General features: G+C 43.9%; 2 protein-coding genes across 3 annotated transcripts in view; both read right to left on the reverse strand.

Moving 5' to 3' along the window:
* The window catches only part of Rpf2 (ribosome production factor 2 homolog), a 32,792-nt gene extending 18,976 nt beyond the window's left edge, over positions 1-13,816 (reverse strand). Inside the window, exons 1-6 of the mRNA XM_045154712.1 lie at positions 13,729-13,816; positions 11,255-11,387; positions 10,826-10,863; positions 7,333-7,372; positions 6,416-6,497; positions 3,546-3,622 (exon numbers count right to left, since the gene is read on the reverse strand). Coding sequence (XP_045010647.1) covers positions 3,546-3,622; positions 6,416-6,497; positions 7,333-7,372; positions 10,826-10,863; positions 11,255-11,387; positions 13,729-13,751 — 393 coding nt within the window. The 5' untranslated portion in view covers positions 13,752-13,816. The remainder of the gene's footprint in view (positions 1-3,545; positions 3,623-6,415; positions 6,498-7,332; positions 7,373-10,825; positions 10,864-11,254; positions 11,388-13,728) is intronic.
* Positions 13,817-16,701: 2,885 nt separating this feature from the next.
* On the reverse strand, positions 16,702-22,327 carry Gtf3c6 (general transcription factor IIIC subunit 6). 2 transcript variants are annotated; one of them, XM_045154864.1, is made up of 6 exons: positions 22,167-22,327; positions 21,798-21,875; positions 20,141-20,204; positions 20,007-20,051; positions 18,337-18,450; positions 16,702-17,177 (listed from the first exon to the last, which is right to left on the reverse strand). In XM_045154864.1, the coding sequence occupies exons 1-6, from the start codon at positions 22,296-22,298 to the stop codon at positions 16,888-16,890; spliced, it is 723 nt and encodes a 240-aa protein (XP_045010799.1). In that variant the 5' UTR covers positions 22,299-22,327; the 3' UTR covers positions 16,702-16,887. The 2 variants fall into 2 exon arrangements, with proteins under 2 accessions (XP_045010799.1, XP_045010798.1); XM_045154863.1 differs by having other exon boundaries at positions 21,798-21,878.
* Positions 22,328-27,735: the final 5,408 nt, after the last annotated feature.

Consider the following 27,735-nt stretch of genomic DNA (forward strand, 5'->3'; position numbering starts at 1 on the left):
GAGTCTGAGACCAACCTGAGGCTACACAGTGAATTCCAGGTCAACCTGGACTAAAGAGACCCTACCTTGAAAAAACAAACAAACAAAAAACTGTAGCAGCCAGCATCCCAGAATCAAGATAAACTTATTTGGGGCCTGGAGAGATGGCTTAACAGTTTAAGGCATTTCCCTGCAAAGCCAAGTGACCTAGGTTCAATTCCCTAGGGCCCATGTAAGCCACATGCACAGGGGCACATGTATTTGGAGTTCGTTTGCAGTGGCTGGAGGCTCTGGTGTGCCCATTCTCTGTCTCTTCTCTCTCTGCTTATAAATAAATAAACAGACAAAAATTATGAAAAAAAGATAAATTTATTGGTAATTTCTTTGAATTATTTTACCATTGTGTTTTCACTACTGTAACACATAAAGAATATTTAAAACTTTTTCAAGTGATTGATTGACTTGGCATTCCACTATTCCCATGGGAAACAATGTAATTTTAAATAAGCTGTAAAAAGTATGGGCCAACTCATATCCAGTAGTGTTGAAGGTATATAAAAAGTACTTTGGGGCTGAAGAGATGGTTTAGCAGTCAAGGTGTTTGCCTGCCAAGCCTAAGGACCCAGGTTAGATTCCCCAGAACCCATGTAAGCCACATTCACAAGGTGACATGTGTGCATACTGGTGGCTCATGTGCACAAGGTGGTACACACGTTTATAGTTGGTTTTCAGTGGCTAAGGCCTTGGCACACCAATTCTCTCTCTTGCTCACTCTCTTATATAAAAAATAAAATGAGCACACCAGTGTCTCTTGCCGCAGTAAATAAACTCCAGATGTATGTACCATTTTGTGCATCTGACTTGATGTGGACACTGGGGAAGTAAACCCAGGCCAGCAAGTTTGGAGGCAAGTGCCTTTAACACTGGGATTCGCTGCTTTGAAAATGAAATGGCACAAGCAGACAGTGCTTACATCCACTAGGTGGTGAAGGACCCAGTAGCGTGTGAAATGAAGGCAAGCTGCTCATGTCTAGGTACTTGCACACACTCCTAAAGAGTGGATGCTGAGAAATCCTGCTGGAACAGAGCTGAAAACCTCCTCCAAGTAGACCAGCTGACAGAAAGCTGGAAGAAGCCATTCTGCATGCAGTTCAATGGGAGAGAGAAATCACCAGTGAAGATACTCAACAGTGGATACTGCAAGCCTTGTATTTTGCCAGCCAGGCCAAATGAGCCAACTGGTGCAATAGTGGCACATCTGTCATGGTGGAAACCAACTGCCCTCTATTTGGACCAGAGGCCTGTTCCATGGGAGGGAATACATCCCTGATACTGAAAACTTAAAGCAGGGGTAGTCATGAGCCCTCAGGGTGTAACATCTGCCGTTGTCTGGCTAAATGTGTATACTATGCTCATCAAACTGCCCAGTAAGCACTACTGTTAATGTTCATACCCATATATTAATGCTACTCTCACTATTGGTAGAGAAACTTCTCTTTTCAGATGACTCAGAAGGCATCGTGATGCAGGGAAGAAGTGACAGGAGAGCTCAGCACTGCAATATCTCTACCACACTTTCCAAGGCTCAGGGTCATTGTGGAAGAGGTGGCAGAAAGAATGTAAAAGCCAAAGGAAGGGTAGGACTCCTTACCACATGCTCCTCCAGACACAAAATGGCCTGGCTATCCATGACCTCAAAGTGCCTGACACTACCTACACAAGACCATCATAATAGGAGGAAATGATCATGACATCAAAAGACTGATTGAGAGGGGGAGAGGATATGACAGGGAGGGGGAGGACATTACCATGGGATATTGTTTATAATCATGGAAGCTGTTAAATAATAGTAATAATAAACTTCATATAAAAATAGCTTATTATAAAAAAAAATAAGTGGGGCTGGAGAGATGGCTTAGCGGTTAAGCGCTTGCCTGTGAAGCCTAAGGACCCCGGTTCGAGGCTCAATTCTCCAGGACCCACGTTAGCCAGATGCACAAGGGGGCGCACGCGTCTGGAGTTCGTTTGCAGTGGCTGGAAGCCCTGGCGCGCCCATTCTCTCCCTCTCTCTCTCTCTATCTCCTTCTTTCTGTCTCTGTCACTCTCAAATAAATAAAAATGAAGAAAAAAAAAAATAAGTGGATGGGGGCAAAGAGGCAGGGAATGGAACCAACACATGATTTGTTTATGTAGCAAAGTTTCTAATTAATAGATTTTGCTGGGTATGGTGGGGTATACCTTGAATCCCAGCACTTAGGAGGCAGAGGTAGGAGGATTTCTGAGAGTTAGAGGCAACCCTAAGACTACATAGTGAATTCCAGGTCAGCCTGGCCAAGAACGACACCTGACCTCCAAAAAAAAGGAAAAACCAAAATAAATAATTTATTTTTTAAATACATGATAGTACATATTAGTTTCTACCACAATCAAGCAGCACAGGTCATATACTGTACAAAGCACTTTTAATACAATACTTTCACTGATAACATTCCCCTGTGTTATCTCATCTGATATTGTTCCAGTAATCTACTTTTTATTCTTGACTGCAATTGAGATCAAGAAAAATCATGATTTGATAGACTATAAATATTACTGAAATTGGAAGACAGGCCTCAAACCCACAAGTTCTGCCTCTCCCCTCCAGTCCATGGCCACTGTTCTCAGCTGTGCCTGAGAAAGCTGGGGCGTCTGACTAAATGAGGATCTTATCACAACTTTTTTCAAACCCACAGCACAAGAATATTTAGCCAGGTGTGGGGGCACATGCCTTTAATCCCAAGCTGAGATAGGAGGAATGCTGTGAATTGGAGGCTAGCTTGGAACTACAGAGTAAGTTCCAGGTTAGCCTGGACTAGAGTGAGACCATGCCTCAAAACAGAAAAACAAATAAAAACAGTAATAAATAAAATAGAACTGGGAGATGGCCCCACAGTTAAAGGTATTTACTTGCAAAGCCTGATGTCCTGGGTTCAAGTCCCCACTCCCCACATAAAATCAGATGCGCAAAGTGGCATGTGTGACGAGTTCATTTGCAGTGGGAGGAGGCCCTGAAGCACCCATGCTCACTCTTGTCCCTCTCTCAAGTAAATAAATAAAAACATTTAAGCTGCGCATGATGGCACATGCCTTTAATCCCAGCACTCGGGAGGCAGAGGTAGGATAATCGCCATGAGCTTTAGGTCATCCTAAGTCTAATTCTAGGTCAGCCTGGGCTAGACTGAGACCAATCTTGAAAAATCAAAATAAATTAATTAAATAGAAAATATTTACCTTAGGAATTCTATTTATTTATTTATTTTTATTTATTTATTTATTTTGCTTTTTCAATGTAGGATCTTAGTCTCAGGGTGGCCTCAAACTCATGACAATCCTCCTACCTCTACAACCCAAGTGCTGGGATTAAAGGCATGCACCACCATGCCAGGCTTTATCTTAGGAATTCTACTAAACCTGGAAAGTCTTTACCTTTCTTAGAGGAAGCCTGAAGAAGTACGGACTTCCTGACCACAACGTGCCTCTACTGACCAAGAACATTAACAAAATACTTCCTATGACCAGTTTCTTACCTTAATATCTTTTAGAGACACAAATTTCTCAATGCCTAATTCAATCATATCCAGCACATGGTAGTCATACATACGACCTGGAAGAAAATGTGTTTTACTTGTACATTTTCCCAAAGAACCACTTTATAGGTACCCATTCACCTACCCATCAAATCGTCCTCTATTTATGCTTATGCCCATAGATTAGAGTTGCTCACACCTTTGGTCAGAGAAGCTTCTTTTTGCAGATGGCAGTGGCTACTGAAGACTCAAAACTAGTCTAAGTGCTCAGAAGAAGTGACAGTGGAGTGTTCAGCACTAAATGAATCATCTCTGCCACACTCTACAAGGCTCAGGGTCCATTGCAAAAGAGGTGGTAGAGGGGCTGGAGAGATGGCTTAGCAGTTAATGCACCTGCCTGCGAAGCCAAAGGACCTCAGTTCAATTCCCCAGGACCCACAGAAGATGCACAAGGTGGAGCGTGCATCTGGAGTTCGTTTGCAGTGGCTGTAGACCCTGGTATGTCCATTCTCCTTCTCTCTCTCAAATAAATAATAAATGCATCTTTAAAAAATAAAATATAAAAAATAGAGGTGGTAGAAAGAATATAAGAGTCAAAGGATGAGAAGTACTTTCCATCTTCAGAACATGAAGTGGCCGTGTTACCAACCCAAGACCTGCATAATGTTGGGCCCATCAATATGTCATCACAGATGACAGAAGAGAACAAAAAGAAAAAAGACATCAAAAGACAAAGAGGAGCTCCAAGCACAGAAGTACATGCCTTTAATCCCAGCTTTCAGAAAGCAGAGGTAGGAAGATCGCTGTGATTTCAAAGTCAGCTTGGGCTAGAGTGAGACCCTACTTCAAAAATAAATAAATAAATAAATAAATAAATAAAAGCAGAAAGAGGGACTAGTTGGAAAAGAAGGAGTTCAATGGAAGGGAAGGGGAACAAAAGAAATGAGGGATTAATAAAGGAGGGCTGGAGGAACGGCTTTAGTGGTTAAGGCACTTGCCTGCAAAGCCAAAGGACCTACTTCTATTCCCCAGGACCCACGTTAGTCAGATGCACAAGGGGACACATGCATCTGGAGTTCATTTGCAGTGGCTGGAGGCTCTGGCGCAGCCACTCTCTCCCTCTTTCTCTGTAGCTCTCAAATAAATAAAAATAAACAACAACAAAAAAAAAACAACAAAAAAAAACAAGAATAATGAAGGAAAGCCAGGCATGGTGGCACATGCCTTTAATCCCAGCACTTGGGATGCAGAGGTAGGAGGATCACTGTGAGTTGGAGGCCACCCTGAGACTCCATAGTGAATTCCAGGTCAGCCTGGGCTAGAGTGAAGCCCTACCTCGAAAAAGCAATAAATAAATTAAAAAATAACGATGATAATGAAGGACACTGCTAGCACAGGACTCCACACTTCCTGTTTTTTTTTTTTTAATTTATTTATTTATTTGAGAGCGACAGACACAGGGAGAAAGACAGATAGAGGGAGAGAGATAGAATGGGCGCGCCAGGGCTTCCAGCCTCTGCAAACGAACTCCAGACGCGTGCGCCCCCTTGTGCATCTGGCTAACGTGGGACCTGGGGAACCGAGCCTCGAACCAGGGTCCTTAGGCTTCACAGGCAAGCGCTTAACCGCTAAGCCATCTCTCCAGCCCAACACTTCCTGTTTTAAGCAGAACTCTTTCCAGAGACAGAGCTGTGTTCTAAGAAGAATTAACCACCAAGGAACTCTTTGCTTTGAGTGTGAGCTACGCGTATGCACGTGTGTACAGATGAGCAGAATGTTTGCTGTATGGTGTATAGATGAGCTAAAGCCAGAGGATGTCCTTCTCTTAGCAGTTATCTGCATATTTCTTTCTTTGAAAGAAAGTCTCTTCCTCAACCTAGATCTGTTGTCCACTAGCAAGCCCCAGTGATTCTTCAGTCTACAGTTCTGTTGTCTCAGCCTCCCTCCCCCCCAAAAAAAAATAACCCCACAGACTGGTCTTACAGATGCACATGGCCACACAGAGCCTTATTTCAATGTGGGTTCTGGGGAGATAAACTTGGTGGTCTGCAGCGAAGGGCCCTCATGATCAGCATCAAGTGCTCCCAACCACGTAAACCCAGCTGCACAAGGAGGCACATGCATCTGACATTCGATTGCAATGGCGAGAGACCCGGCACACCCATTCTCTCTCTTTCTCTCCCTCTCTCTCTCAAAAAATAAGTAAATAAATAAAGACCAAAACGAGAGGCTGGAGAGATGGCTCAGAATTTAAGATGCTGCCTACAAGGTCCAACAACCAGGGTTCAATTCCCCCAGTACCCAAATAAAGTCAAAGGCACAAAATGGCGCATGTATCTGAAGTTCATTTGCAGCAGCTGGAGGTCCTGTTGTACTCATTCTCTCTGTATGTCTTCTGTCTCTCTCTGCTTGCAAATTGAGTAAATAAAAAGTATTTATAAAAAGGAAAAAAAAAGGGGGGCTGGAGAGATGGCTTAGCGGTTAAGCGCTTGCCTGTGAAGCCTAAGGACCCCGGTTCAAGGCTTGGTTCCCCAGGTCCCACGTTAGCCAGATGCATAAGGGGGCACACGCATCTGGAGTTCGTTTGCAGAGGCTGGAAGCCCTGGTGCGCCCATTCTCTCTCTCTCCCTCTATCTGTCTTTCTCTCTGTGTCTGTCACTCTCAAATAAATAAATTTAAAAAAAAAAGGAAAAAAAAAAGCTGGGCATAGTGACACACACCTTTAATCCCAGCAGTAGGGTGAAAGAGATGGGAGGATTGCCATGAGTTCAAGGACACCCTGAAATTACACAGGGAATTTCAGGCCAGCCTGAGCTAGAGCAAGACCCTGCCTTGAAAAACCAAAAGAATTAAAAGCCAATGATACTTACCTATTACTAGATTATTTGGACGTTTCTTATTATGAGAACCAAACATGAATAAAGAGCAATCTGACTTCTTTGAGAAGAATTCCTTTAAAATCAAGCAAACAAAAAACCAAAACATTTACCTCTGGTAGGGTTACCTCACACCTGAGAGATTAAGACAGGAAGACTGGGCTGGAGAGATAGCTCAGCAGCCGCTGGCCTGTGATGTCTAATGACCCTGGTTTAATTCTCCAGTACCCATGTAAAGCCAGATGCACAAAGGGTGAATACAACTGGAGTTCATTTACAGTGCATAAGGCCCTGGCGCACTCTTCTTTCCCACTGTCTTTCTCCTTCCTTCCCTCCCTCCACATGCAAATAATAAAATAAGGAGCTGCAGAGATGGCTTAGCAGTTAAGTGCTTGCCTGTGAAGCCTAAGGATTCTGGTTCAAGGCTCGATTCCCCAGGACCCACATAAGCCAGATGTACAAGGTGGCACATGCATCTGGAGTTTGTTTGCAGTGGCTGGAGGCCCTGGTGCACCCATTTTCTATCTACCTCTTTGTCTGTCACTCTCAAATAAATAAATAAAAACAAAAAACTATTCAAAAATAAATAAAATAAAATACAGGAAGATTACTAAGAGTTCAAGGCCAGCATGGATGTGTACAGTGAGTGCCAGACCAGCCAAAGCTACACAGCAAGACCCAATCTTTAAAAAAAAAAAAAAAAAAAAAGCCAAGCATGGTAGTGCATGGCTTTAATCCCAGCACTCAGGAGGCAGAGGTAGGAGGATGATTGCCATGAGTCTGAGGCTGCCGTGGGAACACATAGTGCATTCCAGGTTAGCCTGGACTACAGCGAGACCCTACCTCAAAAAAAGTTACCACCCACCCAGATTATGTATGCTTTCTTGAAGTAGAAAGATTTTCATACTTACCAGTGATGTCTGATCCTCAAATGGTCTTGTAATATTTTTCCTAAGAATATTTGAAAAAGTAATTTTGATTTTATAGTAATTTTTTAAAAATAACATACTCCCCAGTGACTGTTGCTCCAATTACTCACTTGAAAAGAACAAATCCCGTCAGCCTGAGCTAGAGACCCTACCTTGAAAAACAAACGAAAAAAAAAAAAAAAAAAAAAAAAAAAAGGAAGGAAGAAAAAGAAAAGAACAAAATCTGGCCTGTCCTACACTTCCTCATTACACAATACTGGAAATGAACACTGCGAACATTAAAATACTAACTCCTCAGTGTCTACCTGTACCATCATACTGCTTCAAAGCTTGAAGCATTTGTCAGACAGCATGCAAATATGCACTTATGAAAATGCTCATTATCCCCTACATCAAGACAGTGAGCCAAAACACAATGTCTGAACAGGTAAATAAGCAGCACACTAACAGATGATAATAACCTAGATAAGTAAGCTCAATTAAATGATATATTGAGTAAAAGATAACTTTATATTCAAAATGGAAACTCATTCATGTATTTATTTAGTGCTAGGTACCATTTTCTAGAAATTAGAGACACTTCACCAAAATTAGACACTGGTCTCACAATACTAACATGCTTAGTGGAAAATTAAATTTAAAAAGCATTAACTGGGCTGTAGAGATGGTTTAGCAGTTAAGCACTTGCCTGTGAAGCCTAAGGATGCTGGTTCGAGGCTCAATACTCCAGGACCCACGTTAGCCAGATACACAAGGGGGCGCACGTGTCTGGAGTTTGTTTGCAGTGGCTGGAGGCCCTGATGCAGTCAGTGCCCCCCCCCGTGTGTGTGTGTGTGTGTGTGTGTGTGTGTGTGTGTGTGTGTGTCTGTCTGTCTCTCTCTCTCTCTCTCTATATATATGCCTCCTTTTCTCTCTGTCTGCCACTCTCAAATAAATAAATAAAAATACACAAAAATAAAAATAAAAGGCATTAACTGAGTATGGGCAGAGCCTTGGGTTTCCTCTCCAGCATCACACACAGCTTCTGAGACACACATAATGCACTGTCAGACAACTCCAGCAATAGAGACAAGTGTCATGGGAACTTAGTGAGCAAAGGGACAGTGGTATGGAGGGCAGGAGTTTAGAGATGTAGACTGAAATGGTAGAGTGGTGCACACACCTGTAAACCCCAGCACTTAGGAAGGGAAGACAGGAGGATCAAGAGTTCAAAGCTAGCCAGGCGTGCAGTGCACACCTTTAGCCCCAGCCCTTGGGAGACAGAGGTAGGAGGACTGCCACAAGTTCAAGGCCACTGGGGTGAGTTTACCCGGAGTGAATTCCAGGTCAGTCTGGGTTAGAGCAAGACCCTACCTCATAAAAAAACAAAAACAAACAAACCAAGGAAAAAAAAAAAAGAGTTCAAAGCTAGCTTCAGGGACATAGCAAGTTCAAGGCAAGCATGGGCTCTAAGAGATCTTGTCTCTTGGAAGCCTGGCATGGTGGCACACTCTTTTAATTCTAGTGCTCAAAAGGCAGACATAGGAAGATCGGTGAATTCGAGGCCACCCTGAGACTACATAGTGAATTCCAGGTCAGCCTGCGCTCACTAGAGACCCGACCTCAAAGAAAAAGAGATCCTGTCTCAAAACAGAACAAACTGGGTGCAGTGGCATACACCTTTAATCCCAACACTCACATGTAGAAGGATCATTGATCACTGTGAGTTTGGGACCAACGTGAGACTGCAGACTGTGTTCCAGGTCAGCCTGGGCTAGAGTGAGACCTTACCTCAAAAAATCCAGAAAAGGCCAGGCGTGGTGGCGCACGCCTTTAATCCCAGCACTTGGGAGGCAGAGGCAGGAAGATTGCTGTGAGTTCAAGGCCACCCTGAAACTCCACAGTGAATTCCAGGTCAGCCTGGGCCAGAGTGAGACCCTACCTCAAAAAAAAAAAAAAAAAAAAATCCAGAAAAGGGGGCTGGAGAATGGCTTAGAAGCTAAGGACCCAGGTTTGATTCTCCAGGTCCCACGTAAGCCAGATGCACAAGGTAGTGCATACATCTGGAGTTTGTTTGTAATGTCTAGAGGCCCTGGTGCACCCATTCTCTATCTCTCCTCCTCTCTCTGTCTCAATTAAAAACAAATAAATTAGGGCTGGATTGATGGCTTAGTGGTTAAGCACTTGCGTGTGAAGCCTGAGGACCCCAGTTCAAGGCTCAATTCTCCAGGACCCACATTAGCCAGATGCACAAGGGGCACATGTCTGGAGTTCATTTGCAGTGGCTGGTGGCCCTGGCGTTGCCATTCTCTCTATCTGCCTCTTTATCTCTGTGTCGCTCTCAAATAAATAAAGAAAAATAAACAAAAAAATTTTCAAAAAAAAAGTCAATTTTTAAAAATCCAGAAAAGGTCTAGAGATGTGAGTTTGAGGTCACCCTGAGACTACATAGTGAATTCCAGGTCAGCTTGGGATACAGTGAGACCCTACCTCGAAAAACCAAAAAAAAAGATCTGGAGAGATGGCTTAGCAGTTAAGGCACTTGCCTGCAAAGCCAAAGGACCCAGGTTTAATTCCTCAGGACCAATGTAAGCCAGACACAAAAGGTGGCATACTCACCCTCTCCCTCCCTCTCTAATAAATAAATAAATCCAGGGCACATGTGCATATGGTGGCATAAACATATGGAGTTCATTTGCAGTGGCTAGAGGCCCTGGCATGCCCATTCTCTCTCTCTCTTTGTCTCTAGTAAAGAAATAAAATAATTTTTTTTTTCTTTTAAAAATCCAGAAAAAAAGTGTCCTGGGGACATTCTAAGAAGTGGCTGACAGAGTGGAGTAGAATGAAGCTGGGTGAGATAGGTGATAAGCCTTTTCTGGATTTTTTGAGGTAAGGTCTCACTCTAGCCCAGGCTGACCTGGAACACACTCTGCATTCCCAGATTGGTCCCAAACTCACAGTGATCAATGATCCTCCTACGTGTGACTGTTGGGATTCTTAATTTTTTTCAGTTATTTTCAAGGCAGGGTCTTACTATAGCCCAGGGTGACCTGTAATCTACTCTGTAGGCCCAGGCTGGCCTGGAACTTGGAGGCATTTTCCTACCTTAGCTTCCTGAGTGCTGGGATTATAGGCTTGGGTCATCACACCCAGCAAGATATCTATATCTTGACCATTTATTCTAAAAACAGCATTCAAAGCAGGAAATACAAAGCACATTTAATTTCAGAGGTTGGGAAGCTGAGACCAGAGTTCCACTAGTTTTGGGCCAGCCTGTGGTATGTAACAACATCCTGCCTCAAATGAAAAAAAAAAGAGAAAAAAGAACAAAAATCTAGAAAAAAACATTCTAATACTTGTATATGAGAAATTACAGGGTCTTAAAACAAAACTAGTTTTTTTCATATCTTCCATAATTTACAAGCAAGCCCTTTAACCACTGAGCATCCTCTGCAACCCAGAACAAAGTAATTTAAAAGAAAACAAAGTGACTTACTTTTTATACAGAACCCCATATGGCTTCTTCAGTGCATACTGTAAAACATTAAATTTAAAGCTTTTAAAACAAAACATAATGCTTTCTTTGGTCATTTACAGGAATTTGTAAGATTAGCTTAATATCTTAAAGCGGACTGTTCTAATTACAGGTTTCCCTGCCCTTTCAACATATGCCACAGAAGTGATTCCCACCCTTCTTTTTGTCTGAGGCAAGATCATGCTATGTAGCCCGGGCTGGCCTTGAAGTTGTGGCAATCCTCTTGCCTTACCTCTCAAATGGCCACCAGCTAGTTTATATTTCCCAGATGGGGTCTGAATATATAGCCCAAGGTGGACTGGAACTGTCAACCATTCTGTCTGGGATTACAGGCCTGCACCATGTTAAGTGCCCCACCAAGGAAGCACGCATATGCGCACACATACTTACCATATCTCTGAGGACTTGCATCACAGTGGCATTTGCGTTTCCCCCTTTAATCAGCATGGCATTTTTAATATTTTCACTGAGTTTTGGTTCTCTCTTTTCAAGAAATCGTTTGGCCCTTTTTGTTTTGGGTTTTCTGTCCAGAAAAGCACAATTCATAACAATTTAAACATAGCTTACAACCATTATTGACAAATGATCAAATTCTTGAAGTCAACACATACTACATTCACACTTATTAATTAGGATTCCGTCATTCAACAAAATCTCACTTTAAGAGAGTTCCAGGCACACCTTGAATCCCAGCACTTGGGAGGCGGTGTGAATCAGGCTTACGTGGGATCTGCAGAGTTGAACATGGGTCCTTAGTCTTTGCAGACAAGCACCTTATCCACTAAACCATCTCTCCAGGCATTATTACTGTTAAAGCTCTCATTTTGATATTCCTAATGTTGTCTTAGTACTGGTTTTTCCTGGACCCTTTAATTAAAAATCAAAGTACTCCTCCTGCACACCTTTAATCGCAGCAATTGGGAGGCAGAAGTAGGAGGATCGCCATGCGTTCAAGGCCACCCTGAGACTACATAGTGAATTCTAGGTCAGCCTGAGCTAGTGAGACTCTACCTCAACCTCCCCCCATCAAATAAAATGCCTGATACTTCTATAAACTAATTCTATTAAGGGTTAATCTTAGTATGATGGCTCATGCCTATAATCCCAGTACTCAGGAGGCTGAGGCAGGAAGATTGCTACCTATGAGTTCTAAACTATTCTGGGCTACATAGTAAGACCATGACACAAACCAAAATAAGGAACAAGAGGTAAAAGCTATGAAACAGGTACAATTGTTGCTTTTACTTTACTGACTAGGCAAGTAAGACTAGAGAAGAAATATTCCCAAGGTCCACACTGTTAGTATGCAGACTAATATTCAAAATGAGCTAGGTCCAAAAGTCCTAACCAGAGCCGGGCGTGGTGGTACACGCCTTTAATCCCAGCACTCAGGAGGCAGAGGTAGGAGGATCACTGAGACTTCCAGGCCAGCCTGAGACTACATAGTGAAGTACAGGTCAGCCTGCTGGAGACCCTACATTGAAAAAAAAAAAAGGGGGGGGGGAATCCTAACCATTGGGCTGGAGAGAAAGCTTAGCGGTTACCGCTTGCCTGTGAAGCCTAAGGACCCTGGTTCGAGGCTCAGATCCCCAGGATCCACGTTTGCCAGATGCACAAGGAGGCGCACACGTCTGGAGTTCGTTTGCAGAGCCCATTCTCTCTCTCTCTCTGCCCTTTACTCTCTGTCTGTCACTTTCAAACAAGTAAATAAAAAAAAATAAACAAAAAAAGTATTAAAAAAAGATTTAAAAAAAATCCTAACCATTCTGTAGAAGATTAAGGAAAAACCAAGTTCTGATTTTATGATGAGATAGTGGATACAGCACGTTAATATACATTTCTGTTCATAAAGAAAACCTTCACCTTTGCATCCTGTAGTGAAGTGTGCTTTTCACAATTCTCTGCCATCTATTAACAGAATGTTTCCTCACTTAAATAAATATATCCCTCCCTCTTCCAGTCTTAGGAACAGGTAGGAAAGGAAAAGGAAAAAAGAGCTGGGTGTGGTGGCGCAGGCCTTTAATCCCAGCACTGGGGAGGGAAGCACAGGTAGGAGGATCACCATGAGTTCAAGGCCACCCTGAGACTACATACTGAATTCCAGGTCAGCCTGAGCTAGAGATCCTACCTTGAAAAAAAGATACACATTATTTATTAAATGAAATCAAGATATGCACTTTGCCTTGCACAGTAATAACTGCTATGTGCATTATAGCCCATACCTTTTTTTAACCTCCCACTAACCAGCAATGAATGTAAACAGCATCTTACATATTTCTTTAGCCTCTTAATAAACTACTCTTATCTTTGCAGTCCCAACACATAGGAGGCACAGAATATTACTGCACCAATGACTCAACGGAAGCTGTCACTTACAATATACATTTACCCAGGTAAACTGCAGGAAAAACGTACTAGGTGTATTTAGGAACTCAGTAAATACTTCTTAAGCACCACAGAACAATTTGTCCAAGATGGAAGGAAAATAAAATTTTAATGAACGTTTTGTGCGCGCACAACTCACACCTCTACTGATTCATAACTACTCTGCTAGCTAGTCAACAGACTTAGGGACAGTCAAAAAGTCAAAAAACTTTTAAGTGGGCGCGCCCGGGCTGTCACCTAGCTCTTGGCCCATCCCGGGGCCTGTACTCTTACCCTGTCTCCCACCTCAGAAGTCAGTGCTAGGGGCTGGGATGAAAGCAGCCTTCGGAAGGCTGAGGTCGGAGGATGGCCGTGAGTTCGAGGCCAGCCAGGGCTACAGAGTTCCAGCCCCTCCTCCCCGACACCACGAGAAAGGTGACAGTGACAGGAGGAGACAGGCAGGCCGCACGCGCTCACGGGAGACCCTCTCCCACACTTACACAACCCGATCCAAGGCGTCCATCTCGGCCGCAACCCGGACCCCAGCCAGGAGGACGCACGTGCGCCGGGCGGCGGCTGCGTCAGAGCGCGCCGGTGGGCGGGGCGGGAGCTGCGTGACGCAACTTCCGGGACCGGGCGCGCGGGCGGCCCCTTAGGGTGGGGCCAGCGTCCAGTTCCCTCTGGTTTCGGGTGCTTGTTCCCGCTCTTTCCGGGGAGGAGAGGGAACACATTGCTTTTGTGAAGGATATCTACCCGGAGCGAGGTCTTCCAGGACCTAGTGTTCTTAAGGGAGGCCTAAGATGTTAAGATTAGAACTCATGTAGTTTCGAGAACCCCCCCCTCCACACACACACACACGTGTGGGGGCTGGGGAGATGGCTCAGCCGTAGAGTTCGATTCCCCGGTTCTCACGAAAAGTTAGATGCATAATGTGTTGCATTGAGCTTGCATGTTCGTTTGCAGCAGCAGGAGGCCCTGGAGCGCCCGTGCTGTCTGAAATAAACATATTTTTAAAAATATTAATGTGGGCCGGGCGTGGTGGCGCACGCCTTTAATCCCAGCACTTGGGAGGCAGAGGTAGGAGGATCGCCATGAGTTCGAGGCCACCCTGAGACTTCATAGTGAATTCCAGGTCAGCCTGGGCTAGAGTGAGACCCTACCTCGAAAATCAAAAAAAAAAAAAAAAAAAAAAAAATTAATGTGGGGCTGGAGAAATGGCTGATCCGTTAAGGCGCATGCCTGCAAAGTCTGCGGACCCAGGTTCACTTCTCCAGTACCCACATAAACCAGATGTACATGGTAGCGCATGCAACAGTAGTTCGTTTGCAATGGCTAGAGACCCTGGTGTGCCCATTCTCTCCCTCCCTCCCTCTCATAAATAAAAATAAGGAATATTGAAAATAAATAATGTGAAGCCAGGCATGGCATCGCACGTCTTTAATCCCAGCACTCTGGAGGCATAGGCAGGAGGATCACCTAGTGAATTCCAGGTCAACCTGAATAAAAGTGACACCCTACCTCGAAAAAAACCAAAACATTAAAGACATGTACTACCACACTATGAGGTTTGAATTTTTGTGGAACACGATAAATGATGGTTGGGGCTCCTCAAGTTATGGGGCTAGTTGCTTAGGGAAACAAAAAACAAAATGATTAGAAGATCGGAGGTGAGGCAGGAGAACCAGGTGAAAGTCATTCTCCACTCTATAGGGAGTTTTTTTTTTTTTAAATATGTTTTATTTATTTATTTTGAGAGAAAGAAAGCAGCAGAGAGAGAGAGAATGGGCTTGCCAGGGTCTCCAGCCACTGCAAACAAACCCCAGATGCCTGTGCCACCTTGTGCATCTGACGTATGTGGGTCCTGGAGACTCCAACCGGGATCATTTGGCTTTGCAGGCAAACACCTTATCCACTAAGCCATCTCTCCAGCCCCTATAGGAAGTATGATACCAGCTTGGGCTACATGGGATCCTGTATCAAAAACACAACCATTGCCGGGCGTGGTGGCGCACGCCTTTAATCCCAGCACTCGGGAGGCAGAGGTAGGAGGATTACCGTGAGTTCGAGGCCACCCAGAAACTCCATAGTGAATTCCAGGTCAGCCTGGGCTAGAGTGAGACCCTACCTTACAAAAAAAAAAAAAAAACGAAAAAAAAAAAAAACACAACCATTAGCTGGGCATGGTGGTGCATGCCTTTAATCCTAGCACTTGGGAGGCAGATGTAGGAGGGTAACAGTGAGTTCAAGGCCACCCCGAAACTACATAGTGAATTCCAGGTCAGCCTGTTTTAAAGTGAAACCCTACCTCAATAAATAAATAAATAATGTATTTATGGCTGGTAATATAGCTCAGTGGTAGAGTTCTTGCCTAGAATACCCAACGTCCTGGGGTCCTCCACAGTATGGAGGGGAATAGGGAAGACAGACACATGTTTAGTGACTCTGGTCAAAGACACGTTTGAACATTTGAATCTTGTTAGCTATTTTTCAGCCGAAGTCTATGAAGTAATCAATTTTAAAATCAGTATGTTACTTCTCAGTTACTTTTTTTTTTTTTTTTTTTTGAGGTAAGGTTTTACTCTAGTCTAGGCTGACCTGGAATTCACTATGTAGTCTCAGGGTGGCCGCATGGTGATTCTCCTACCTCTGCCTCATGGGTACTGGGATTAAAGATGTGCACCACCAGCCAGCCTCAGTTACAATTATATAATTAAATTTTATTTTTCTTAAAAGTATCACTGTTAGGGCTAGAGAGATTGCTCAGTGTTTAAGGTACTTACCCGCAAAGCCTAACAACCTGGGTTCTATTCCCAGTACCCATGTAAAGCCAGATGCACAAAGTGGCACATGCATCTGGAGTTTGGTTGCGATGGCAGAAGGCCCTGGCATACCCGTTCTCCTTCTCTCTCTCAAGTAAACATGTAAGATTTTTGTTGTTGTTGTTGTTTTGGTTTTTCAAGGTAGTGTCTCGCTGTAACCTAGAATGATCGGAATTCACTATGTAGTCTCAGAGTGGTCTTGAACTCATGGCAATCCACCTACCTCTGCCTCCCAAGTGCTGGGACTAATGGCATGAGCCACCACACTGGGCTATTTATTATTTTTTGTCTGTTTTGTTTTTGAGATAGGCTCTCACTTAGTTCAGGCTGACCTGGAATTCACCATGTAGTCTCAGCGTGGCCTCGAACTCATGGTGATCCCCTTACATTTGCCTCCCCAAGTGCTGGGATGAAAGGCGTGTGCCACCACTATTCAACGTTCATCTTTCAAAGATTCAATTTAGAGCTGCATCTGGGCTAATGTTTGCAAATCTCAGCACAATGATGTATCAAGAGCTCTCTGCATCATGCCTATGGATGATGATGTCATACTCATCTAAAATTCCACCAAAAATTTCATGTAGGTGTCTGAGAACAAATGTTTCTGGAGGGAGGATTCAGATTAAACAGTGAAGAAAAGGGACTTTAAAATCATTTAAGACATATTTTAAAAATTTTAATTTATGGTTGGTCCTGAATAATTCTAGTATACTAAGTTGTGCTATAAATGGAAATCCGTGTATAGCCAACAATAACAATAAAATAGTGAGCCAACTATGTAACACAGTAAATTCTTACATATCCCCTTAAAGTTCACAACTAGTTATACCAAGAAATATTTCATCTAGGAGTGATTTCAAAGGCAGCATCTTCAGTTTCCATAAAAACGGCTCTTCCTGCCTCAGAAGGGGTGTCAATAGAAGAAATAGACTCCTCTGGTTCCAAGTGCAGGGATTGCTCCTCTGCATAGCTCACACTTTCACGGTCTTTCATTTGACTCTCTTGGGCCTCCAATTCCAAAGGTTTACCAGAGGCTGCTGCTGCAACTTCATCTTCATGCATAAAGCTACAAATCATGGTGGGTCTATAGGCGAAGTCATTATCCTTCAATTGCAGCCATTCTACCCCATCTGATGGAGGAGGAGAGAGAAGCAAGAAAGAAACATCAAAACGAAGTTTTACTTAAGTATATTTCTATTAATGATCAGCAACAAATGCTGCCAAGGATGGAGAGAAAGAGGAGCCTTTATCCAGAGCAGCCACTGTGGAAATCAGTGTGGAGGTTTGTGGTGGTTTGATTCAGGTGTTCCCCTATAAGCTTAGGGATTCTGAATGCTAGTCTCCCCAGCTGACAGCAATTGGAAATTAAAGCCTTCTGGAGGTGGTGTATTGTTGGGGGCGGGCTTATGCGTGTTATAGCCAGTTTCCCCATGCCAGTGTTTGGCACACGCTCCTATTGCTGTTGTCCACCTGATGTTGGCGAGGGGGTGATGTCCACCCTCTGCTCATGTCGTTTTTCCTGCCATCGTGAAGCTTCCCCTAGAGTCTGTAAGCCAAAATAAACCTTATTTTCCCCCACAAGCTGCTCAAGATCGGGTGATTTCTGCCAGCAAAGCGAACCTGACTGTAACAAGGTTCTTCAAAAAGTTAAAAATAGCCAGGCATGGTGGTGCACACCTTTAATCCCAGCACTTGGGAGGCTGAGGTAGGTGGATTGTTGAGTTCATGGCCACCCTGAGGCTATACAGTAAATTCCAGGTCAGTCTGGGCTAGAGCAAGACCCCACATTAAAAAAAAAAAAAAAAAATTAAAAATAGAAAAATGGGGAGGGGGGCTGGAGAGTTCAGCAGTTACAGTTACGCACATGCCTACAAAACCTAATGACCTAGGTTCAATTCCTCAGTACCCATGTAAAGCCAGGTGCACAAAGTAGCTCATGTATCTGGAGTTCCTTTGCAGTGACTAGAGGCCCTGGGCACACCCATTCATTCTCATTCATATTCATTCCCTCTCTCCCTCCCTCTTTCCCTCTCTTTATCTCTCTCTCCCTCTCTCCCTCCCTCGGAAGAGCAGAGGTAGGAAGATTGCTGTGAAATTGAGGCCAGCCTGAGACTACATAATGAATTCCGACCAGGTCAGCCTGGGCCACAGTGAGATACTACCTCAAAAACAAATTATGACATATGTAGGAAAACTGATGTAACTAGAGACCATTATCCTAAGTGACATAAGCCAGATTCAGAAAGACAAACACATCCCAGCCCAAGATCATCCATGAAGTGAACAAACCTATGTTTTCCTCTCCTTCCTTCTTTTCTGTCAGCAGAGTTCTGGTCATGCTAAGTTTCTTCATGGTATGGCACTTGTATTTCAGCATTGTTTTATCAGTGCCCTCAGCATCCACTAGGACATAAAATGAGCGTAGTATTACATTGCTTAATGCCCAAATAAACGATAATTCCAAGCCATGTAACTCAGCTTGGGAAGTCAGGCTAAACTACTTGTATCAGAATAGCACTGCAGATTCAAAGCATCATTCATCCTTCCCTTGTCAAATGCACAGAAATGGCAGACAACATATTCCTGTGAAAGTACACCAGGACTCAAAACAGCAAGCATCTCCAAGCAACAGAAACACTGAGCAAACTTGACAAAACAGGGACATTTGAAATAAATAGGCAGTGAGCACATGAGGTACCTAACATTAATATTTGCTAAATATGGTATATTTGAACCCAGGTATAGGGGTGTTTGCCTCTAATCTCAGAACTTGGGAGTCTGAGGCAGGAGTTCAAAGCCAGCCTGAGCCTGTCTCAAAGAAAACAAAAACGACCGGGCATGGTGGTGCATGCCTTTTATCCCAGCTGAGGTAAGAGGATCACCATGAGTTCCAGGCCACCCTGAGACTACACAGTGAATTCCAGGTTGCCTGGACTACAGTGAGACCCTATTTCAAAAAAAGAAAAAACAAAAAACAAAACCCACTAAGGGCTGGGGAGATGACTCAGTGGGCAAAGCCAGATGCACAAAGTAGCGTCTGGAGTTCATTTGAGTGGTAGGAGGCCCCAACACACTCATTCTCTGCATCTCAAATGAATAAAAAATACAAACAGAGGGCTGGAAAGATGGCTTAGCTGTTAAGTGCTTGCCTGTGAAGCCTGAGGACCCGGGTTCGAGGCTCAATTCCCCAGGACCCACGTTACCCAGATGCACAAGGGGGCGCATGTGTCTGGAATTTGTTTGCAGTGCCCATTCTCTCTATCTTCCTCCCTCTTTTCTCTCTCTGTCTGTTGCTCATAAATAAATAAATAAAAAACAAGCCAGGCTTGGTGGCGCACACCTTTAATCCCAGCACTCGGAAGGCAGAGGTAGGAGGATTGCTGTGAGTTTGAGGCCACCCTGAGACTCCATAGTGAATTCCAGGTCAGCCTGGTCTAGAGTGAGACCCTACTTCGAAAAACAAAAACAAAAAACAAAACAAAACAAAATATATATATACAAAAAAAAATACAAACAGATTTTAAGGACTAGACAGATGACTCAGTTAAGGTGTTTGGCTGCAAAGCCTACAAACCAGGGTTGGATTCTCCAGTACCCACATAAAGGCAAATGCACAAGGTGGTGCACGCCTCTGGGGTTTGTACACAGTGGGCTGGAGGCCCTGGGGTGCCCATTCTCTCTAACTGCTTTCCTCTCTCAAATAAATAAATAACAATAAATTAAAAAAAATAAGCCAGGCATGGTGGTGCATGCCTTTTGACCAGCACTTGGGAAGCAGAGGTAGAAGGAGTGCTGTGAAGTCAAGGCATAGTGAACTCCAGGTCAGCCTGAGCTATAGCAAGACCTTACTTCATAAAACCAAAATAAGAAGCCAATGCACACCCCACCAACACTAAAATACACAGTATGCTTGAAATAGTTCACAGAAAAAAAGTTGATCTGGCATAGCAATTACTTACCATGTTCAATATTTTCTTCAAATATAACAGAGGTCCCAAGAGTATCTACAGAAAAATATGAAGGCAAATTATAAAAGATAACGGAGCGAATTCCCTGAAAAGCATATTTAAAAGTTTCATACTTGATATCCTACCTTCATATTCCCCAGCAAAGACATAGCTGTCCACTTGCAGAATAGGCCTCTCAGTATCAATTCCCTACAGTAGATTAAAGGGTCATTAAATATCATTATGAATGCTGGGCGTGATGGCACACACCTTTAATCCCAGCACTCAAGAGGCAGAGATAGGAGGATCACCATGAGTTAGAGGCCACCTGAGACTACATAGTAAATTCCGGGTCAGCCTGGGTTAGAGCAGAGACCCTACCTTGAAAATCCACACACAAAAAAACAAACAAACAAAAGAGGGGGAAACACACACACAGACATACACACACACACACACAAACACAAGGTCCATTCCTAAATGTAGCCCAGTGCTACCATATTACATAGGAGATCCTTGGTTCAATCTCAAGCAATGCATCCCCCAAGAAGTAATCATGATGCCATAACTAGTCAAGAGCAACATGTCTCTGAAACTGTTTTGAGAGGGAATCATGGGCCTTAGTCCATAATCCTGGTACCCACTGAAAGTACATGGAGAATGTCTTCGCTCCATTATCAGCAACGATTGAACTCTACCTCTCCTTTATTCTTTTTATTTTTAATCATTTTATTTATGTATTTATTAGATATGGAAGGGGGGGGGAGAATGGGCACGCCAGGGCCTCTAGCCACTGCAAACAAACTCCAGACACATACACCACGATGTGCATTTGGCTAATGTGGGACCTGGAGAATAGAACCTGGATCTTTAGGCTTTGCAGGCAAGCACCTTAACTGTAAGCCATCTCTCCAACCCTATTCTTTTTTTAATTAATTAATTAATTAATTAATTAATTAATTTATTTGAGAGCGACAGACACAGAGAGAAAGACAGATAGAGGGAGAGAGAGAGAGAATGGGCGCGCCAGGACTTCCAGCCTCTGCAAACGAACTCCAGACTTGTGCATCTGGCTAACGTGGGACCTGGGGAACCGAGCCTCGAACTGGCGTCCTTAGGCTTCACAGGCAAGCGCTTAACCGCTACGCCATCTCTCCAGCCCTCCAACCCTATTCTTTTTATTTTAAGTTATTTTATTTACTAGAGAGACAGAGTGGGACACACACACAGAGAGAGAGAATGGGTGCACCAGGGCCTCCAGCTGCTGCAAGCCAACTGTGCGTCTCAAATGAATAAAAAAATACAAACAGAGGGCTGGAGAGATGGCTTAGCGGTCTCCACCAGGTATACTCCACCTTGTGCACGTGGGTCCTGGGAATTGAAACTGGGTCCTTTGGCTTTCCAGACAAGTGCCTTAAGTGCTAAACCATCCCTCCAGCCCTCCTTAGTCCTTTTTATTTTTTTTCCGAGGTAGGGTCTCAGTCTAGCCCAGGCTGACCTGGAATTCACTCTGTAGTCTTAGGATGGCCTTGAACTCACAGTGATCCTCCTACCTCTGCCTCCTGAGTGCTGGGATTAAAGGCGTGCGCCACCATGCCCGGCCCTCCTTTATTCTTATTAAAGGGAGGTACAGGGTGGCACCATGAGGTCTCCAAAAACAAAATAGCTGCTGGTCTGTATCTTGAAGAAGAAAAATATCTCTCAAGACTTAAGGAAGAGAGCTCTTTGTGTACAGGCATGTTACCATTCATTCTTGCTTTAACTTCAGAAAAATCTACCATCTCCCAATTCCAGAGGACTCACCAAAATCTTGCATTTATTTTCACATTTTGAGAGAAAATCCGAATCGATAATTCCCGACAATTCCACCAGAACAAACTGCTCCTGAGGGAAGTCAGAAGAGTTAACATGCTACACGGCCAGATTTGCAACAGACAGGAGAGCGAAGCCCGCCAAGGCAGGATGGCACCCTTGTGGACACTGGGTGTTTCCAACCAGAGGCAGCAGCCGAATCTGCGGACCCTCCCAGGCGGTGTTTGCTCTTTGCACGGGTGACCAGGACGGAGTGCAGACGTCCACGGCTTCCCGCGCCCCCGGGGCCAGAGCCGGGGAGCTGCCGGGATTCCCACCGCGGCCCACACCATCACCGCCCGCTATGCGCGCGCTTACTACCTCCTCCTCCTCGTCGTCGTCGTCCTCCTCCTCCTCGTCCTCCTGTTCCTCCTCCTCGTCCTCCTCCTCCTGGTCCTCGTCCTCGTCCTCCTCCACTTCGTCCCCCCAGCTGGGCTCCTCGGCCGCCGCCATGGCTCCCGCGAGCGTCCTCGGAGACTCCGTCAATGGCCACGCCCCCCAGAGCCGCCATCTTGACTGCGGGCAGCAGCGCCAGGCGCTCTGGTCCTTCTCTGGGCATGACGCAAAATGTTCTTGCCAGAACCCAAGATGGCGACCTGTCTTACCCGGGGCGCGTAATTTGCGCGCAGCCTCACACAGGCTGGGTTTGGAAATTCAGAATACTAGAGGCCCGGTCGTGCTCATTCATTCATTCTCTCTCTCTTTCTCCTCCCTCCCTCCCCCCCCCCTCTCGTTCGCTCTCATAAAGACAGGGGTGAAAATTCAGAATCGTTTTGTTTTTGTTTTGTTTGAGGTAGGGTTTCAGTCTAGAACAGGCTGACCTGGAATTCACTATATAGTCTGAGTGGCCTTGAACTAATGGCGATCCTCCTACCTCCGCCTCCCAAGCGCTGAGATTAAAGGCCTGCACCACCACTCCCGGTTTAGAATCTTTTTTTTTTTTTTTTAAACTATTTTGTTATTTTACTTAAGAGAGAGAGAAATAGGTAGGTAGGTAGGTTGGTTGGTAGGTAGGTAGGTAGACAGACAGACAGATAGATACATAGACAGACAGACAGATAGATAAATAGATAGATAAAGGAAAGTGTAAGAGAAAAGCAAAACAGATAGTTTATTAGAGAAAACAGCCAGGGGCTCAGCTTTCCCACAGGATGAAGACTGAAGCACTGAGTAAGGCTAGGGTATAAGCTTGTAAGGAGTATCCTAAGAAAAACAGACTGGACAGATGCAGTTCATAAGAAAATTGTAGTGACTTGTGTCCTTGTTCAGAATAGACTTCTTTGTCAGGAACGTCTAAGAGAGGATATTCAGATGGTCTCTGGTCCTTCAAGGCCATCTAGGCTAAGGGGAGTACATCAATCAGGGAAGGGTGCCACTCTTCAGTTCCCTTTAGTTTTCAAGGAAGGCTATTTGCAGACAGGTGCCTTAATCGCCAAGCATTTCTCCAGCCCTCTTTTTTAAAAAAAAATCTATCGATCGATCTATATATATGATGTATAATGTATATTGCCAGGCATAGTGGCACACATCTTTTTTTAATATATATTTTCTTTCTTTTTATTTATTTATTTATTGGTTTTTCGAGGTAGGGTCTCACTCTAGCCCATGCTGACCTGAAATTCACTATGGAGTCCCAGGGTGGTTTCAAACTCATGGCAATCCTCCTACCTCTGCCTCCCGAATGCTGGGATTAAAGGCATGTGACACCACACCCAGCAATATATATATATTTTTATTGACAGCTTCTATACTTACAGACAACAAACCATGGTGTTTCCCTCCCCTCCCCCACTTTCCTGCTCTCTGTCATATCCCCTCCCTCTTCCCATTAGTATCTCTTTTAATTTGATGTCATCAGCTTTTTCTCCTATTATGAGGGTCTTGTGTGGGTATTACTAGGAACTGTGAGGTCTTGGATATCGAAGCTAAATTCTGTCCAGACAGTTGCGTTCTAAGGAGTGATACCTTAACTTTGGCTCTTACATTCTTTCTGCCACCTCTTCTGCAATGGACCCTGAGCCTTGGAAGGTATGAAATGTTTCAGTGCTAGACAGTCCTCCATCCCTTCTTCTCAGCACTATGTTGCCTTGTGGGTCATCCCAGTGGTCATCGCCATCTGCAAAGAGAAGCTTCTCTAAACCAGAAGTGAGAGTAGTATTAATATATGAGTGTGAACATTAAGTGAAGTGATTTCAGGGCAATTTGGTGAGAGTAATATATGCATTTATCCAGACAAGAACAGGCTTTTTACTCCTAAGGCTCATGACCTCCCCTGCCATAGGCTTTTGATTAGGTTTTCAGTAACAAGCATGTATTGCCTCCTATAGAGTGGCCCTTCAGTCCAATTAGAGAGCAGTTGGTTTCCCCCAAAGCAGATATGCCACTATTGCACTCATTCAATCATTTGGCCTGTCTGGCCAAACTTGAAGTTTCCAGTGTCCACTGTTTTCACCACTGATTACTTCTGTTTCCCATAAGACTGCATACAATGCAGCTTTTTCCAGCTTTCAGTTGGCTGGGCTACAGGGAGAAGGTTTTCTGCTCAGCACCATCCCTGGCTAACCACTCACTGGAAGGTATCCCATCCCAGGCGCTGAAAATGATCTAGTAACAATATATGACTTCTGGAGGTGCCATTATCCAAAAAAGTAGATTTTCATATATCTTATTCAGAATATCTTGAATTTTTATTGACCCTCTCCCATTGCCCTTCTTTTCTACAATCTCTTCCCCTGACCTCGCTTAGGCCTTTCCCCTCCCTGTAATCCATTCTTCTACTTACATATATATATATACAATACCATCCTCTTAAGACCTTCCCTCTCCTCCCTCCCTTACAGACTTTTTCTAGATTATGGGCCTCTGCTACTGATTTTTGGCTCCAGACCACACACAAGTCTATACATTTGTAGCTAGGATCCGCATATAAGAGAACATGCTCTCTCTCATATGTGGGTCCTAGCTACAGATGATTGGACTTCTGTGTGAATAGGAAGAAAACTCAGTATCAAAGACCAGTAGGCTAGAAAAGAGATATAAAAGGAAGACAAAGGAAGGGAGGGGGGTACTTAGTAGGATGGTATTGTATATATGTAAGTAGAAGAATAGATTAATGGGGTGAAAAGGCCCAAGTGAGGTCAGGGGAAGAGATTGAGTAAAGGAAAGGTGGAGGGAGGGCTAATCAAAAATCTAAGAGGATATAAATAAATCATATGGAAACCTACTTTTTGGGGCAATGGAACACTCAGGAGCCATAGATTGTTCCTAGAAAATTTTAAGTGCCAGGGATAAGATACCTTCCAGCGAGTTGTTGGCCAGGGAGGTCCCTGATGCCCCAAAAACATTATAGGCCATTGCCAAGGCCCTTGGCTTCCCACCAGGAATAGATGGTAAGACCCTATTGCTGAAGACTCCACATACTTGGGCTGCAAGGCCACTAAGAAATCCTGCTGGAACTGAGCTGATAACCTCCTCCATGTAGACCAGCTATCAGAAAGCTAGAAGAAGCCATTCTACATGTAGTTCAATGGGAGAAGGAAAAATCATCAGTAAAGATACTCAACAGTAGACACTGCAAGCCTTATAATTGGCCAGCCAGGCCAAATGAGCCAATGGATGCAATAGTGGCATGTCTATCACGGTGGAAACCAACTGCCCTCTAATTGGACTGGAGGCCCACTCCATGGTAGGGAATACATCCCTGATACTGAAAACTTAAAACAGGGGTCGTCATGAGTCCTCAGGGTGTAACATCTGCTGATGTCTGGATAAGTGTATATACTATGCTTATCAAACTGCCCAGTAAGCACTTCTCTTAATATCCATATCCTTATATTAATGCTACTCTTACTTTGGGTAGAGAATCTTCTCTTTTCAGATGGCAGTGACCTTGGGATGACTCAGAAGGTATCATAGTGCTGGAAAGAAGTGACTGGAGTACTGAGTAACATCTCGATCACACCTTCTAAGGCTCAGGGTCTAATGCAGAAGAGGTGGTGGAAAGAATGTAAGAGCCAAAGGAAGTGTAGGACTCCTTACAACGTGCTCCCTCCAGGCATAAAATGGCCTGGATATCCATGACTTCATAGTGCCTGACACTACCTACACAAGACCATCATAAGTGGAGGAAAAGATCATGACATCAAAATAAAGAGAGACTGATTGAGATGGGGAGGGGATATGATGGAGAATGGAATTTCAAAAGGGAAAGTTGGGGGAGAGAGAGTATTACCATGGGATATATTTTATAATCATGGAAAATGTTAATAAAAACTGAGGGAAAAAAGAGAGAGAAAACATGTGATGTTTGGCTTTCTGGGCCTCAATGACCTCACTTAGTATAATCCTTTCCAGATGCATCCATATCCTTGAAAATTTCATAATTTCATTTTTCTGTACCGCTGAATAGAACTCCATTGTGTAGATATACCACATCTTTATTATCCATTCATCTGTGGATGGACATCTAGGTGGTTCCGTTTCCTAGCTATTGTGAACAGAGCAGCAAGAAATATGGTTGTGCAAGTATCTCTAAGGTAGTGAGAAGAGTCATTAGGATATATGCCTAGGAGTGCTATAGCTGGATCATATAACAAATCTATTTTTAGCTGTCTCAAGAACCTCCACACTGATTTCCACAACGGCTATACCAGATTACTTTCCCACCAACCAATAGTGCAGAAGGGTTCCCCTTTTACCACATCCTCACCAACATTTATTGTCATTTGTTTTCTTGATGACAGCCATTCCGAAGGGAGAGAGATGAAATCTCAAGGTAGTTTTAATTTGCAGTTCCCTGGGGGGTAAGGATGTAGAACACTTTTTAGATATGTATATGCCATCTATATTTCTTCTGATGAGAATTCTCTATTTAGTTCCTTAGCCCTTTTTTTTTTTTTTTGTAATTTGAGCCATTTCCTTAGTGTATTTTGTTTTCAAAAATTTTTTATTAAAAACTTCCATGATTATAAAAAAAAAATCCCATTGGGATGCCGGGTGTGGTGGTGCACGCCTTTAATCCCATCACTCAGGAGGCAGAGGTAGGAGGATCGCCATGAGTTCGAGGCCAGCCTGAGACCACATAGTGAATTCCAGGTCAGCCTGGGCTAGAGTAAGACCCTACCTCAAAAAACCAAAAAAAAAAAAAAAAAAAATCCCACTGGTGGGTAGAGGGATGGCTTAGCGGTTAAGCAATTGCCTGTGAAGCCTAAGGACCCAAGTTCAAGGCTTGATTCCCCAGGACCCAGGTTAGCCAGATGCACAAGGGGCGCATGCATCTGGAGTTTGTTTGCAGTGGCTGGAGGCCCTGGCGTGCGCATTCTCTCTCTCTCTCTCTCTTTCTCTCTCTCTCTCTCCCTCCCTTTTTCTCTGTCTGTCACTCTCAAATAAGTAAATAAAAATAAACAAACAAACAAAAAAATCCCATGGTAACGCCGTCCCTCCCCCCACTTTCCCCTTTGAAACTCCACTCTCCATCATATTCACTCCCTCTCTCAATCAGTATCTCTTTTATTTTGATGTCATGATCTTTTCCTATTATGATGGTCTTGTGTAGGTAGTGTCAGGCACTGTGAAGTCATGGATATCCAGGCCATTTTGTGTCTGGGGGAAGTACGTTGTAAGGAGTCCTACCCTTCCTTTGGCTCTTACATTCTTTCTGCCACATCTTCTGCAATAGACCTTAAGCCTTTGAAGGTATGATAGAGATATTGCAGTGCTGAGAACTCCTGCTACTTCTTTCCAGCCTTATGATGCCTTCTGAGTCATCCCTAGATCACTGTCATATGAAAAGAGAACACTCTCTACCAAAAATGAGAGTAGCATTAATATAAGGGTACGGACATTAAGAGAAGTGCTTACTTGACAGTTTGATAAGCATAGTATATTCATT

Source organism: Jaculus jaculus, chromosome 7 (assembly GCF_020740685.1).
Source record: "Jaculus jaculus isolate mJacJac1 chromosome 7, mJacJac1.mat.Y.cur, whole genome shotgun sequence".
In the NCBI taxonomy this organism is placed as follows: domain Eukaryota; kingdom Metazoa; phylum Chordata; class Mammalia; order Rodentia; family Dipodidae; genus Jaculus; species Jaculus jaculus.

Bases quoted from the DNA above. Each gene is read 5' to 3' on its own strand.
- Gtf3c6 (XM_045154863.1), bottom strand. From the start codon at position 22,298: ATGGCGGCGGCCGAGGAGCCCAGCTGGGGGGACGAAGTGGAGGAGGAC. The intron at 21,879-22,166 runs GTAGTAAGCGCG...GACTTCCCTCAG, and splicing joins ACGACGACGAGGAGGAGGAG to GAGCAGTTTGTTCTGGTGGA. The intron at 17,178-18,336 runs GTTTGTTCACTT...CTCCTCCATCAG, and splicing joins GGAAGGAGAGGAAAACATAG to ATGGGGTAGAATGGCTGCAA.